This window comes from Ammodytes marinus (assembly GCF_949987685.1).
Source record: "Ammodytes marinus genome assembly, chromosome: 10".
Lineage (NCBI taxonomy): Eukaryota > Metazoa > Chordata > Actinopteri > Uranoscopiformes > Ammodytidae > Ammodytes > Ammodytes marinus.
In genome coordinates, this window is record NC_137214.1 from 3201770 (window position 1) to 3216025 (window position 14256).

Below are 14256 nucleotides of genomic sequence, written 5' to 3' on the forward strand. Positions count from 1 at the left end.
GCCATACTGACTCCGTTAAAGTAAGTGAAGGGCCACACAATTGGAAATAAAATTTAAACATGAAATATTTAGTGCAGAATTACTTTAAACTACCGGTACATAGATTTGGTGGGCTTGATTGTGTTATTCACTAGCCCTTTTTAAACAAATACATGATCATGAATATTACAATTAACAACTCTGCAACAATTAACTATGATTCAGTGAGACTGTTATATTTGTGTAACAGACCTGCATCACTCAATGAAGAAAATATTAGGCTTTTTATATGATTTTATTTATGGAGAAACACACAACTCCTTTAAATTACAACTGTGAGAAATTACTCACATTGCAAAAACAAAAAAAACATTGCATCCAGCTGTTGTAACTAAATTATTGCATTGAAATGCTCATCAGAAAAAAAATAGACAGTGGTTTTTAATACTCACACTGTTTTAACAACTCTGGCAGTTATCTTGCTGCCGATTGATAGTGCACAAATTGTCTCTGTATCCGTGAAGCTCCAAAAAGTCCGAATGGACCCGTGTATGTGTCCACTGTCTGTGTACATGTCCACAGCTTTGTGCACACACGGAGTAAGGGTTGTCAGTTAATGGGAACAATGCAGACGGTCACCTCCCTTTGCAAGATCATCAAAGTCTGGCGTGTGATGTTGCAATGCGCAACACTGAGGACAGATGTTCATCCGTCAGACGTGATCTGTAACGTGACTTGTTGTAGTTCATCACGGAAAATGTTTGTTCGCAGACATAGGTGGAGCCAAACAAAACGAGCATCATCCGTGCATGCCTGCGTAGGTTCGGGAACTGCGTTTCGTTCAGTGAGCCATAGAAGCTGTCCAGTGTGGAGGTGCTGAACTTCTCTTTCAGAGTCAGATCGCATTGGATGTCAATCAGTTCGAGTTGCACATCTGGGGGCGCTTTCTCGCTGTCGAATGAGAAGGGAGTGGACACCAGCTCCAGTTCTGGTTCAATCTTCTCAAAGTCAGAGAAACGGCGGTTGAACTCATTGTGGAGGTGTGTCAGAGTAGTGGAGTATCTGTCAGTGTGGCGCGGTGGCACATCCAGTGTAGCCAGCGTTGGGAAATGTGTGAAACACTTGTTGCTCATATGTCGAGAAAACAGGATCAGCTTGGCTTTGAACGCTGTCACGTGTGAATACAGCTCATGCACAAATGCGTTCTTCCCCTGTAACTTCACATTTAGGTCGTTTAGATGGCTCAGTACATCCACCCCAAATGCAAAGTCACACATCCAATCCAAGTCTTGCAACTCTGTAAACTCGTCTGCTTTACCTACATTCCCCAGAAACGTCACGATCTCTCCTTTCAACTCCCACACACGATGCAGCACCTTTCCCAGGCTCAGCCAGCGAACACTGGAGTGGTACAGCACGTCCGTGTGCTCTGCTCCACTTTCCTCCAGCAGCTGAATAAACTGGCGGTGGTTGAGCCCTCGGGCCCGGATTAAGTTTACGAGTTTTACCACCGTTTTGGTGACATGATCCAGTTGCAACACAGATTTACACAGGGATTCTTGGTGGATGATGCAGTGTAGGAAAATCAAATGTGAGTTGGGATTGTCATCTTTCACCCGGTCCTGTATCCTCCGCAAAAGTCCGACGTTTTTACCGGTGAGGTTCGGAGATCCATCAGTGGTCACGTTCAGTAATTTAGTCCATGGCAGGTTGTATCTCTCCAAACATCCTGACACGCATTCGTAGAGGTCACAGCCCCGCGTTGTCCCTCTCATCGATTCCATGGCAAGAAATTCCTCCACGATTTCAAACTCATCAGTGATCCCTCTTATGAAAATAAGTAGCTGGGCGGTGTCTTTGATATCGGTGCTCTCATCCAGAGCTATGGAAAAATAGGTGAAGTCGGCTGCTCTCTTTAGCAGTTTATCAGACAAGTCTTTATCAATCACTTCCACACGCCTGGTAACGGTCCGACGAGACAGACTGATTTTTTCAAACTGACTTTTATTGTCAGGGCACAGGATGCTAGCAGTCTCAACCATACAGTCTTTCACAAACTCGCCCTCTGAGAACGACCTGCTGTGTTTGGCTAGCTTATGAGCCAGCATGTAGCTTACTTTTGTGACTGTCTCTTGTATGGCCGTCTGCTTCACAAAAGTATTCTGACGGGCGGTTAAATCGGAGGACAATTTCAGGGCCTTTTGTTCTCTCTCCTGCGACGATAGGTTGGTGGCATAGTTGGCATGCTTGGTCGAAAAATGTCTCTTAATATTATATTCTTTGAAAACGGAAATTGCATTTTGGCATATTAGGCATACAGCCTTTGAACCCACATGAGTAACAAAATATTTAGAAGTCCACTCGGTGTTAAAAACACGACATTCCGAATCAACTTTCCTCTTTTTCACAGCACTCATCCTGATGATCATCAAACTGTCTATGCAAGAGTCAAGGAAGCGCATTTTCACCCATTCCAAATTAAAATAGCGCCCTCTGTTGCAATCAGATCGTATAGCAGTTCAAACTCATAAGCCTCTATAATGCGGGATTTTTTTTTTTTCTTCTTCTTCTTTTCTCCGTGGATGTCGCGGGCCGGACTGAGACAGCCCACGGGCCGGGTCTGGCCCGCGGGCCGTAAAATGCCCATGTGTGTACTAATGTAATTGCATTATTATGACTACAAAAGACTCATACGATGAACTCAATAATGCCAAAAGTTGGGACAACTTAAAAAGAGGCATGCAAATAGTTAGCATAGGTTTTTAAGTTGAGGCAGTGAATTATTTTTTAGAGTGTATTATTACGACGCCAGCTGTCGTGAAGCTGTTTTCTAGCTCGTGCAGGCAGCGTGCAGATTCAAATAATCAGGAAGCAATATGGTGCGTGTCTGTGTGTTGAAAGCAAAGTGTGAGGGCACCGGACTCTTTTCGGCTCCGTGAGTCTATGGGTGACACAGCATCAACTAATGCCAGTAAGTGCTAAACACACCTGATTGCAATGAGTTGATGCATTGTCACCTCTCACGGAGCTGAACGAGTCCGTGTCCCCACACAAAGCGAATGAACGAGAGATGGCAGTTAGTTAGTATCACGATGAGGTAATGTGTTTATGTTGTAAATAATGACTATTTCAGATGAATAATGGTCATCTGATGATGCTGGTGAGGCAAAGTAAACTTTGTTTTAGTAGGCTACCGCTCATTCATTTAGGAGTAAACACTGCAGTCCATGCTGCAGTCTAGGTTCGCTGCGTGAAATTGTGTATACGTTGCTTGGCAACGCCCTCCCGCCCGACTATCACTCTCCCTTTTCGCTTTTCTTCATTGCATTTTCTTTTTTTTCTTTTATGGTTCAGCCCCGTTATCAGTCATTATGACGACAAACAACTGTCTCAAACAAGGCTCCCGCTCCCCTTCCCTCACCTGGAGGGATAGGCTTCTCAAATCGCGTAACTGCGCCACACTGAAATCTGTGACCAATACGGATATGTGACCATAGAGCATGCACGCGTGAACCGAAAATCGGACTGGGTGTACGACCAGATCAAATGCAGTAATAAAAACTATATAAAAACGTCTTTCTTTGCACTGATGGTCTCGTTTGCTGTTAAAGGTAATTTATGATTATGAGAGGAAACATGAGGCTGTTTAAAAGATATTTAAAAGTTACTCGTTGCCGCTTTAAGGGACTGGGGCCCTGGTTAAAGTCGATAGTTGGATGATTTCAACCCAGTTTCAACTGATTATTCAGGATAATGTTCAAGCATCAGTCACAAAGTTGAAGTTGCGCAGGGGTTGGATATTCCAACAAGACAATGACCCTTAACACAGTTCAAATTCCTGCAGAGGGAAAAGTACAATGTTCTGATATGGCCGTTGCAGTCCAATGACTTGAATATCATCGACAATCTATGGGATGATTTGAAGCAGGCTTTCCATGCTCGGCAGCCATCACATTTAACTGAACTGGATCGCTTTAGTATGTAAGAATGTTCAAAATACCTACATCCAGGATCCAGACACTCATCACAGGCTACCGGAGGGGTCAGAGGCTGTTATTTTTGCAAAAGGAGGCTCAACTAAGTACTGATGTCATTTTTCTTTTGGGGTGCCCAAATTTATGCACCAGTCAATTTTTGTTATGATGCCTATTGCATATTTTCTATTATTCCAATAAACAAAATGACACTGCTGAATTGCTTCTGTTTCCCTAAGGTATGTCATATATGAAAAGGAATTTGCTTCTTTGAAATCCCAGCTAATGATGAACAAAAATCCCCAAAATTAGAAGGGGGTCCCAAACTTTTTCATATGACTGTATTACACATAATAGCTTCAAATCAGCAGGCCCCAGATTTAGTGAAATGTCACTAAGAGAGTTTGAATCACCAGACAGTCTTATTTCGGTTGTCTGTACATGGAAGGAGAAGTGACACATGTAAAGAACTTTGACTGACCCTAAGCACATGCAAGATTAGAGAAGTGACACTTGTAAGGGACTTTGACTGACCTTAAGCACACACACAAACTTAGAACAGAGAAAGGTTGCATAATGAAGAAGAACACCATTACATGACATAACGTGCAAGCTGTCACAATTGACAGTTGAACATGTGCCTTGAACACCAGATTAGATTAGCTTCACAGTTGATAGTTGAACATGTGCCTTGAACACCAGATAAGATTAGTTTGATTGGGCCCCCTCTTTTTGCACCACGACAACATGCACACACAACCACTGATAGAGGGAGGAGCCGGAGGATCTTCGATGAGAGCCAGTTTGGGTGGAGATACCTAGTGCTCCGACCAGGCCACGTATAGTAGAGTACGCCCCGCCTGCATCATGTTTTGACTTTGACCTATGGGACTCCACAAGGAGAATCCCATCCCATAAATACTATGCGCACTATTGTTTAAGCGCCTTCTTCTGAGTACTCAACTTTAGGTTGAACACTCACACAAACCCTCCGTTAAAACTGAATGGCAATAGAAATTGATAGGGCCACTCGGAGTGAACGAGGGTTTGGGGCGCCGTGAACTGGCGCCCGTAGAAGCCAAATGAGTCAGTTTAGAGCTTGAATTTCGCCATGAAATGTAAATACAGTGCCAGAATATAAATTAAGTGTGCATTCTTAAGTAAAATTAAATAGTTTAGTTGCCTCAAATTAACACACAAAAAAAAACGTTTTTTTTTATTTTTATTTTAGGCTATTTTATTTTTGGGGGGGAGGAGGGGGGGTGGTGCCCTAGCGCCCTCTATGGGCCAGCCGCGGCTGCTGTCTGCCTATCTTTCTCTCTCCACTGCACACTCAGTCACTACTAGCCATGCTTAAAGGAAGCAGGATTATAACCTCATTTAGCACTTTATTTTGTTGTTGAATATTTTAAGATTCTATTTCAAATAGCCTTTGTAGACACAGACTATTTTGTAATTTATTGTGGATTTTTGAAAAATAAAATGCAAAGGTAATTGAAAACCAAAGTCATATTTGTCTTTTTATCTTTGCCTTTTGTATTGTTGTTGATCCGTTCCGTGAATTAAATACCGTGACACGATCCGAACTGTGAGTTTTGTGATCCATTGCACCCCTCCTAGCTAGCAAATCATGGAACAGTTTGTGAAAGTACTGCCAGGTTAGACGTAAAGCAGAAGATTAATCCACTAAAAATGCCACAACTACCAAAACAAACACAAGGAAAAATGAGATAAGACTGGCATGCAGTCTCAGAGCTGCAGCCCCGATTTGAGAAGATCTGCAGAAAAAAGCAAGCCCTCACCAGACACTGAAAGGAAAATACACTGAAAAGAAGTGTTACTCTTGGAGAGAAAATGTTCATGTGTTTGTTTATTCTCAGGGAGTTCGTAAACTTGCCACTTTTGTGCAGAGGCAATTTTGAGAAAAGCTGTTAAATGTTGAATTTAGAAGATGCATACTGCAAGTGAGACTTTTAATGCTTCGCTCTAAAGGTGTCTTATTCTTATTTTGATTTTTCAATAACATTTCACACCCTGAAGTTGTAGTTATTTATTGATTACAGACAATGTTGTATATACATTCTATAGGAGTGTGCAAGCAAAGGATGTGTCTGAGAGTGTGTTTATGTTGGGGGGCGGGGGGCATAACAACATTTCTTTCTACAAAAGGGGGGCCCTGCAGATAAAGTTTGGGAACCACTGTCCTAATACATGTTGTTGAATGCAATATGCTAAAAAAAATACCTAGATGCCCAATGACATTTGGACAATTTTAATAAGAAAATGTTGCCAGCCTTGTCCTATAAACTGAGTTATGTGTTCAGTGTCATTGCATCCCAAAGTGTCCTTGGTTCACCTTTAGAGTGACCATTATACTATCCAATTAGCAAACAGAGTTTAGTATATTTCTCCTATCCTATGATAAAGAAAAGGCCTCAATGAGTGGATACATGCTGAGGTGGGATCCTTCTCCAGCCTGGTATTCTTTAATTCATCTGTCAGACTAATTGTCTTCCCAGACAGCCAGGAGCATAATGCATCAAACACTGCTGTCCTGCAAAACATTAATTTGCCAAGTCCAACAGAGAAGGCAAAATAAAAGTAACAATTTACATCGATAGCAATATCAATTGTGCCCCTCCCTTAAATGGTAAAGCTCATTTGCCAGAGATTATAGTTCTCATGTGCATGTTGTTTTATCACTGGCTTGTCAAGATAAAGAGCAAGAACAAGAAAGGGGAACCATTATTTACATGACAATCCTCAGTTTGAAAGTGAAAGCTCATTCATTGTTTGAAGACAAATGTGTTTGTGACCAAACAAGTGAAGCCCACACACACACACACACACACACACACACACACACACACACACACACACACACACACACACACACGGTGAAAGCTTTGAAGGTGGCCATTATTTCACAAGAATGAATTTTTTGTTTTGTTTTCCCAAAATAAATCTAAGTGCCAAAAATGAGATGCTTTGTTTCTTTCTCAGTTGATGAGCCCTTCATCCTAGTGCCACTTTAGCATCTGTATTCTCAGACATTACACTCCAAACTAAAATGGACGCATGCACACAAACACACACACACACACAAATTGCATCCAGAAAATGACATCACTTCCCATACCGTCGGAAAACGACATGTTTCCCTCACCATTCCACCAATCATTCCCCTGGTCTCCTGTTTTCCATCCTCTGCCCCCTCTCCTTTCACCCTGCATCACTAGTTTAGGCTTTTCTCCACACACTTTTTCTCAGTCTTGAATTGCCCTATGAACAGGGTGGGGTGGACAGGGCCAGCATGAGGTGTGTGTGGCTGTGTGAGCCTCTGTGTTATCACCTTCTCTTCTCATTTTCCTCTCCGAGTGGTGCTGTCAGGAGCCAAACAAGATATCGCTCTCCGCCCGCCCCTCCACAGGGATCCACTATACACAACATCCAGTATATAAAAGAATCAAGACAAATGGTAAAGCAACATGGCTGCCTTCCAGATGCCGACCACTCCAACTCCACCTGCACCTCCACTAATGCCCATGATTCTCTCTGGGTGTGTGTATAATGGCCCCATGCCGTGTGTCTTGATGAACTTCGGGACCTTATTAAAAATAATTTGTACGCATGTGTAGTACACAGACAGGCACACTAACATCGAGATTTAAAAAACGGCCTTGTGATCCCAGGATGGAGTGTGTGGTTTGACCCTTTTCTCTGCATGACTCTAATCATACAATTTGTTGTGCCATAATGGAAAACAAAAACGTTCCCTCTCAGCTTGATTTTCATTCTGAATATTTAGCTCAGCTCATCTCACCTGCATGTGCTTTATTTCAAGGTTATGTTCTAAATATGAAAACCTCAGACTTTTAACTTTTGTTTGTATGTTTTTATTGCTTAACTAAACGAGCTGGCAAGAAGAGATGTGAGCAACACTTGCGAGTCAGTATATTCTTAGTCTTTTGCGCTGTGTTGTAAAGCAGCCCCTACACAAACGAACATCAACTAAATCTAAAACCACCCACACGAACAACACTGTTTCTATTGAGGTGAATCTAGTGCAGCATTTCTCCCAAGTAAAAAGGCCTGCTATGCTATCCTGTTCAGTCTAGTGTGTCATAGTAGGAGACTGGGTCATAAAAAGTGTGTGATTTGAGCTGATTGCCACAGCTGTCAAAGTTGTGAGGATCCAGGCTTCAATTCTGCAACAGGAATGAATGAGGGCACAATGATGCACAAGCTTATCACAGAGCAACCCAGTCTCCGGAGGAAAACGTCCTCAGAGTACTCTTCCGCACACCACGATTTACGTAGGTCAGACAACGTTTCGACGTTCTGAATCGACGTTCCATTGTAAAAAGTGGACACTGCGCCCGCACCACGTGACTTTCAAGTTTTCAATTTCAGCACAGAAGAAAGATGGCGGCAGGCCGTGTAAAAAGCTGAATTTTACGGCCGTTTCTGTATCTTAAGGTTTTTTGATAACACTTTTAGCGAGAAATGTGTACTTTATGTTCACAATCTTGATTCAGCGAATGCATATTAGCTTTAGTTTAGATGTTACGCGGATATAGCTCGGTCCTGCCAGCAAAATGTTCTGAATCGACGTCATACAATGTTGTGAACCGACGTTTCACCGTAATGCCCACGCGTTGCCATGGTGACACAAATGTGTCATATATTAGCCTACGTAGGCTATCTGATACACACATAAAAGACGACTTTTTCATGCTTCCCAACCCATTTTTATTACCACAGCAGCATGGGGACGTAGCCTAGATAATAAATTGTGATTTGGGTGTTAAATCTATCTAGGCTACTTTTTAAATACTCATTTTACGACCTTTTCAAACCCGGAAGTACACAACGATATAGGCTTACTGACGCTCGGATGAGTTACTGTTTTGTTGTTGTTTTTAGATATTTGTATAGGCCTATGTAAAATACGTGCTTCTAATTATTTTTTACATTATATAATTATATGCTATCTCCTTAATGTGCCTTGATGAAAAACGAGTGGTTGTGATCGAGTTGTGTGACATTTTAATGACCAGATTACTTTTACTTTTGACTTAATTATTGATGCCTAACTTCTGCATTCTTGTTATTCTTGTGACTTTGTAAACAAATGTCTTGCAAAAAATAAAAACGCTCAGATGAAGCTTAATCACCTTAAGAGTTCGCTAAAGTATTTCACTTATTTAACTGTGAAAGCCGACGGCACGCGTTGCCATAACGACGCTGGCGCATGACGTCACCACAAGTAAGCGGCGGAAAGGTTTGACAGTGACACAGCTGACACGAGACACTGGATTTCAACAAGACACCTTTGTTTGACACTATTCTTAATTTTTATTCATGTTCTTGCAAAGGAAATAGTCAAACCCGAAGCCTCCCAAGTTACAATCATTCACATATTAAACTTACCCATATATATATATCATAGCCTGGCGCCAGACTAAACAGCGCCTCCACGAGTGCCGCCGAGGTAATGACACCCAAAAATAACCATAAAATAAACAACAAGATGAATCGCTCATTTAATAAGATGCAATGTGCAGTAGACTAGATTTAACGAAGGATCCGTGGGGATGAGGAATGGATCAGGTTTATGCTTTCTGTTACTCTATTTCTTAACATATTGGTATATCAACTGTATGTTATGATATTGACTGACGCTAAAGGATGTAGGCCTACACTTGCAAACCTTCTGGAAAATAAGGTCGAGGTGGAATACACAATCTTCAGCAATACATTGGGTTTACGAGTAAAGATATCAAGAATGCTAGGATGAAAAAAAGATTCAATTCATTATTGGTACAATGATTTATTTAAACAAACTGGAACAGAAAAAAAAAAAAAACTCTATTTCCGTCCCAGGATGGACTGCGGCTCCTAGGTGGGACTCCATGTTTTTTTGCTGTTGAACAGAGGAGAGAAATTATGGTATAGCAGTATTTACAGGTGGGATTCATCATGAAATTGCCATACAATTAGATTCTTGATTTTGCCATTTACTTGTTCTCCTTATCCTGTAATTTATGTGTTCCTCTTTACAAAACAATAGCCTGTATGTTTTGTAAAGAGGAAAACTACTCAAATGAAAAACATCTTATTAGTTTAAAATAATAATCATAATCATCTGCCATCATTAAGCAGCTGGATTGTCACTCAAAGGCTAACATATGGCGCTTTTCCACTGTGTGGTATCAGCTCAACTCAACTCTGCTTTTTTGGTATCGCCTCGCTTTAGGTTCCAAGCGAGCTGAGCCGATGCTAAAAGGTGACGTCCGCAGACAGCCGGCCAGTGATTGGCCAGAGACTACCGGCTCCATTCTGAAGTATATACTCCCAAACTCTCCGGGACTTTGAGTGTATTTTGTCTCGCCACGTGCAGCCTTCTCTGGCTATGTTTCATTTGATTTGCATCACAGATCCTAAAAAACTTAATGAAATGTCCATATAGTCGCTAAGCTCACCCAGTTGTGTTGGTTATTGGGGATGTTACTTTAAACATACTGTACACGACACAAGAGGAGACATGTAGGGCAGCTATTAGCTATATACCCTATAGTAGCCGGCTGGGACAGAAATGATAGCGAGCAATCATTACAAGCCTGGAACTGCACTGATTACCTCAATAAAAAAATTCAGGCTGAGACATGGCTTGCATTTGAAAACACGTATCCTGAAACAAGCACAAAAAAGTCAACTTTATGATGCATGTGTTTACGTGCATAGGGATGTACGTGACGCATCCCTACAGCTGACTGTGTGGCAGTCACACATCAAGACACCAATCCTCCCTTTTAATGGCCCGTCGCAATATACTTCTACTCCTTTTCGTAAACAGTTACAAGGGGGGTATTTCTTAAACATTTTCCATCCGTATCTTTGGCGGTTGGTTCAGTTAATAGCACAACAACTCGTAATTTCTGCTTTGCTACTTGACTCCGGAGTAGGCTTTCTGCCCCTTTGTATGACGACCCCGCCCACGTTCAGGAACTATCTATTTGCAGTGGAAAACGACCCGTGCTGCTACCAAACCAAGTTGAGCTGAGTCGAGCTACAGGTGCGGTGGAAAAGCGCGAATAGTGTACTGGAGGCAACAGAGACGAGACCATAAGTAAATTTTTCCCAAAAGAGGCAGTGAATATCATTCACTTGGTTAACCTGTTTATGTATTTGGAGATCCAAATGTGTCATATTATTTACCCTTAAATGGGCTTGCTTGAGGCAGCTTAAATTATTAGCATTCTGTAAGAGAACCATTTTGTGAAGGAATAATAGACCATTTTAATAATTGACATCCTAAGACATTTCTATTAAGAAACTATTGGAAAGAACATACCATGTCCCACATGGTTGCCACTCCACACGGACCTGGAATAAAAAAAAGAAAGAAAAAAGGAAATTACTAATTTTGTTTTCAGAGTAAAAGAGATTCAGCCATTCTGTAGTGTGCTTAAACCTTAACCAGTTACAGCTCTGATCATTCCTCTAACACTGGAATGGCTACATACAGAACATAGCCACTTAGTTACATATTGGTGTATCAAAGGTGTATTGAAACCAGAGCCCTCAAATTACAAATAGCCTTTTTTTACTGCTGTCAGACTACAGAGCAAGGTCATTAGTGAAATGTCTCAAAGTTTGACAAATCCATTCATAAAAAAAGGGCTCGGACATTACCTTTTCCTCCCCATTAAATACAGTGTCGTGCGAAAGTTTGTGAACCCCTTGAGCCTTTTGGAATTTTATTTATTTTAACCATTATTAATTCATATTTTTCAATACCAGTATTTTTTATATGAAATAACAGATGTTTGTTTATCAATTCAACATTTTTCTTTTCCAGAAATCAATTGTTAAAATAGATAAAACAAATTATTTGACAAATGTTGTATGTCCAAAAGTTTGTGAACCCTAAGCTGCATTGCTTAAATCGAGCAAGGTAAACACAATCAGGTGGGCCAAACTGATTGATGAAATAGACCAATGTAATGAGAGATCTTGAGGGAAGAAATTGGGCACCACTAGATAAAACAAAGATAAAACCAGGTCAGTTTAGGCCCACCAAACTGAACCCATACAGGTCAGACATGCTCAAAGGGGAAAAAATCTCAGAGGATCGCAGGAATAGAGTTTTGCTGTTGCACATTTGTCTGGGGACAGCTATACATTCGTATTAAAAAGTTTGAGCTCCATCGGCCCACCGTGAGGCAAATCATCTACAAATGGAGAGCTTTAAGAGTGACTGAACATCTGCCTAGAAGTGGACTTCCTTCAAAAATATCCTCAAGCGCCACAAGAAAAGGGATTTTTCAGGTAAAAGCCAACCCACACATTACATATGGAGATTTGCAGACCATTTGCCACCACCATTCTTCACTTGGGAGAAGGTTCTCTTGGTGGTAGGCAGAGTTGCGTTTTTGCCCAAACATGGCGGTTTTGGTTATGACCAAACAGATCAATGTTGGACTAATCTGTCCACAGAATAAGACTTCAGGTATCTCCAGGTGCTCTCTGGCAAAGCTGTGACAAGCAGTTTTGTTCTTTTTTGAGAGCAGAGGCTTCTTCAGCAACCCTCCCTTGAAAGCCATGTTGACTGAGTTTTCTTCTTATTGTGGAACCATGCACATCTGTCCCAGATGTTGCAAGAGAGGTCTGCAAATCACTAGATGTAATGTGTGGGTTGGCTTTTAACTAAAAAAATACTTTTCTTGTGGCGCTTGAAGATATTTTTGAAGGAAGTCCACTTCTAGGCAGATGTTTAGTCACTCGTAAAGCTCTCCATTTGTAGATGATTTGCCTCACGGTGGGCCGATGGAGCTCAAACTTTTTTTGAATTAATTTATAGCTGTCCCCAGACAAATGTGCAGCATCACAACTCTATTCCTGAGATCTTCTGAGATTTCTTTCCCTTTTAGCATGTCTGACCTATATGGGTTCAGTTTGGTGGGCCTAAACTGACCTGGTTTTATCTTTGTTTTAGCTAGTGGCACCCAATTTCTTCCCTAAAGATCTCTCATTACATTGGTCTATTTCATTAATCAATTTGGCCCACCTGATTGTGTTTACCTTGCTCGATTTAAGCAATGCAGCTTAGGGTTCACAAACTTTTGCACATACAACATTTGTCAAATAATTAGTTTTAACTGTTTTAACAATTGATTTCTGGAAAAGAAAAATGTTGAATTGATAAACAAACATCTGTTATTTCATATAAAAAATACTGGTATTGAAAAAAATGAATTAATAATGGTTAAAATAAATAAAATTCCAAAATGCTCAAGGGGTCCACAAACTTTCGCACGACACTGTATTATTTCATCAAAACAGGTCCAAAGACGCATCCTAAATTGTTTAGCTCATTAGTTATCAACAATAAAATGCCATGTTGTCACACCTAGAAACGAAAGACACCAACGCCAGAATCCTCTTAATCGATTTCAGCTCAGCATTTAATAAAATCATTCCACTACAGCTGGTGGAATTGCTGAGACTGCTTGAGGTGGACACTGGCACCTGCAACTGGGTCCTGGACTTCCTGACACAGCAGCAGACATTGTAAAGTTGGGCAGCCAAACGTCACAAACAATAGCAGTAAGCACAGGATCACCCCAATGATGAAGTCTGAAGCCCCCTGTTCTTCAGCCTGCTCTTCAGCCTGCTCGCCCACAACTGCACAGCCAGATTCAGCACCAACCATGTCATCAAGTTTGCAGACAACACAATAGTGGTGGGTCTTGTCAGGCACAACCATGAGTCTGTATACAGGACAGAGGTGGAGCAGCTCACAAGGTTTTGCAGGTCCCACAACCTCAAACTCAATGTGGAGAAAACCAAAGAGATGGGGGCTCGACTTCAGGGGGCTGGAAAACCACATCATACACCGCTGAGCATATCCTGACCTACAGCCTTACTTCCTAAACAGGATAGTGAAGATGACCAGCAGGATTATTGTTGCCCTTCTCCCTTTGCTGATGGTGGTCAACCAGCAACGCTGCACCCGCAGAGCTACCGCCACCATTAAAGACCCTCACCACCCCTCTTACAGCCTGTTCTCCCTCCTGCCATCAGGGATGAGATACAGCAGCATCCACTGCAGATCTAGCTGGGATGATGAACAGCTTCTTTCCACAGGCTGTAAGGATCCTTAATGTACTATGCCCCTCCCCCCTATTTACATGGTTACAGTCTGACAGCCAGAAAACTGCTTTTTTTAACTCTGTATGCGCTGGTGAGAAACTGCATTTTATTAAATTTTTGTATGAAAGTACGTCTCTGAAATGAC

The 14256-nt window shown here is 41.5% G+C and overlaps 1 protein-coding gene across 1 annotated transcript; it reads right to left on the reverse strand.

Moving 5' to 3' along the window:
* Positions 1 to 635: 635 nt before the first annotated feature.
* On the reverse strand, positions 636 to 2087 carry LOC307256630 (general transcription factor II-I repeat domain-containing protein 2-like; the record flags this gene model as incomplete). Its single annotated transcript, XM_080035664.1, has 1 exon — positions 636 to 2087. The coding sequence occupies one exon, from the start codon at positions 2085 to 2087 to the stop codon at positions 636 to 638; it is 1452 nt and encodes a 483-aa protein (XP_079891790.1).
* Between the last annotated feature and the right edge of the window lie 12169 nt (positions 2088 to 14256).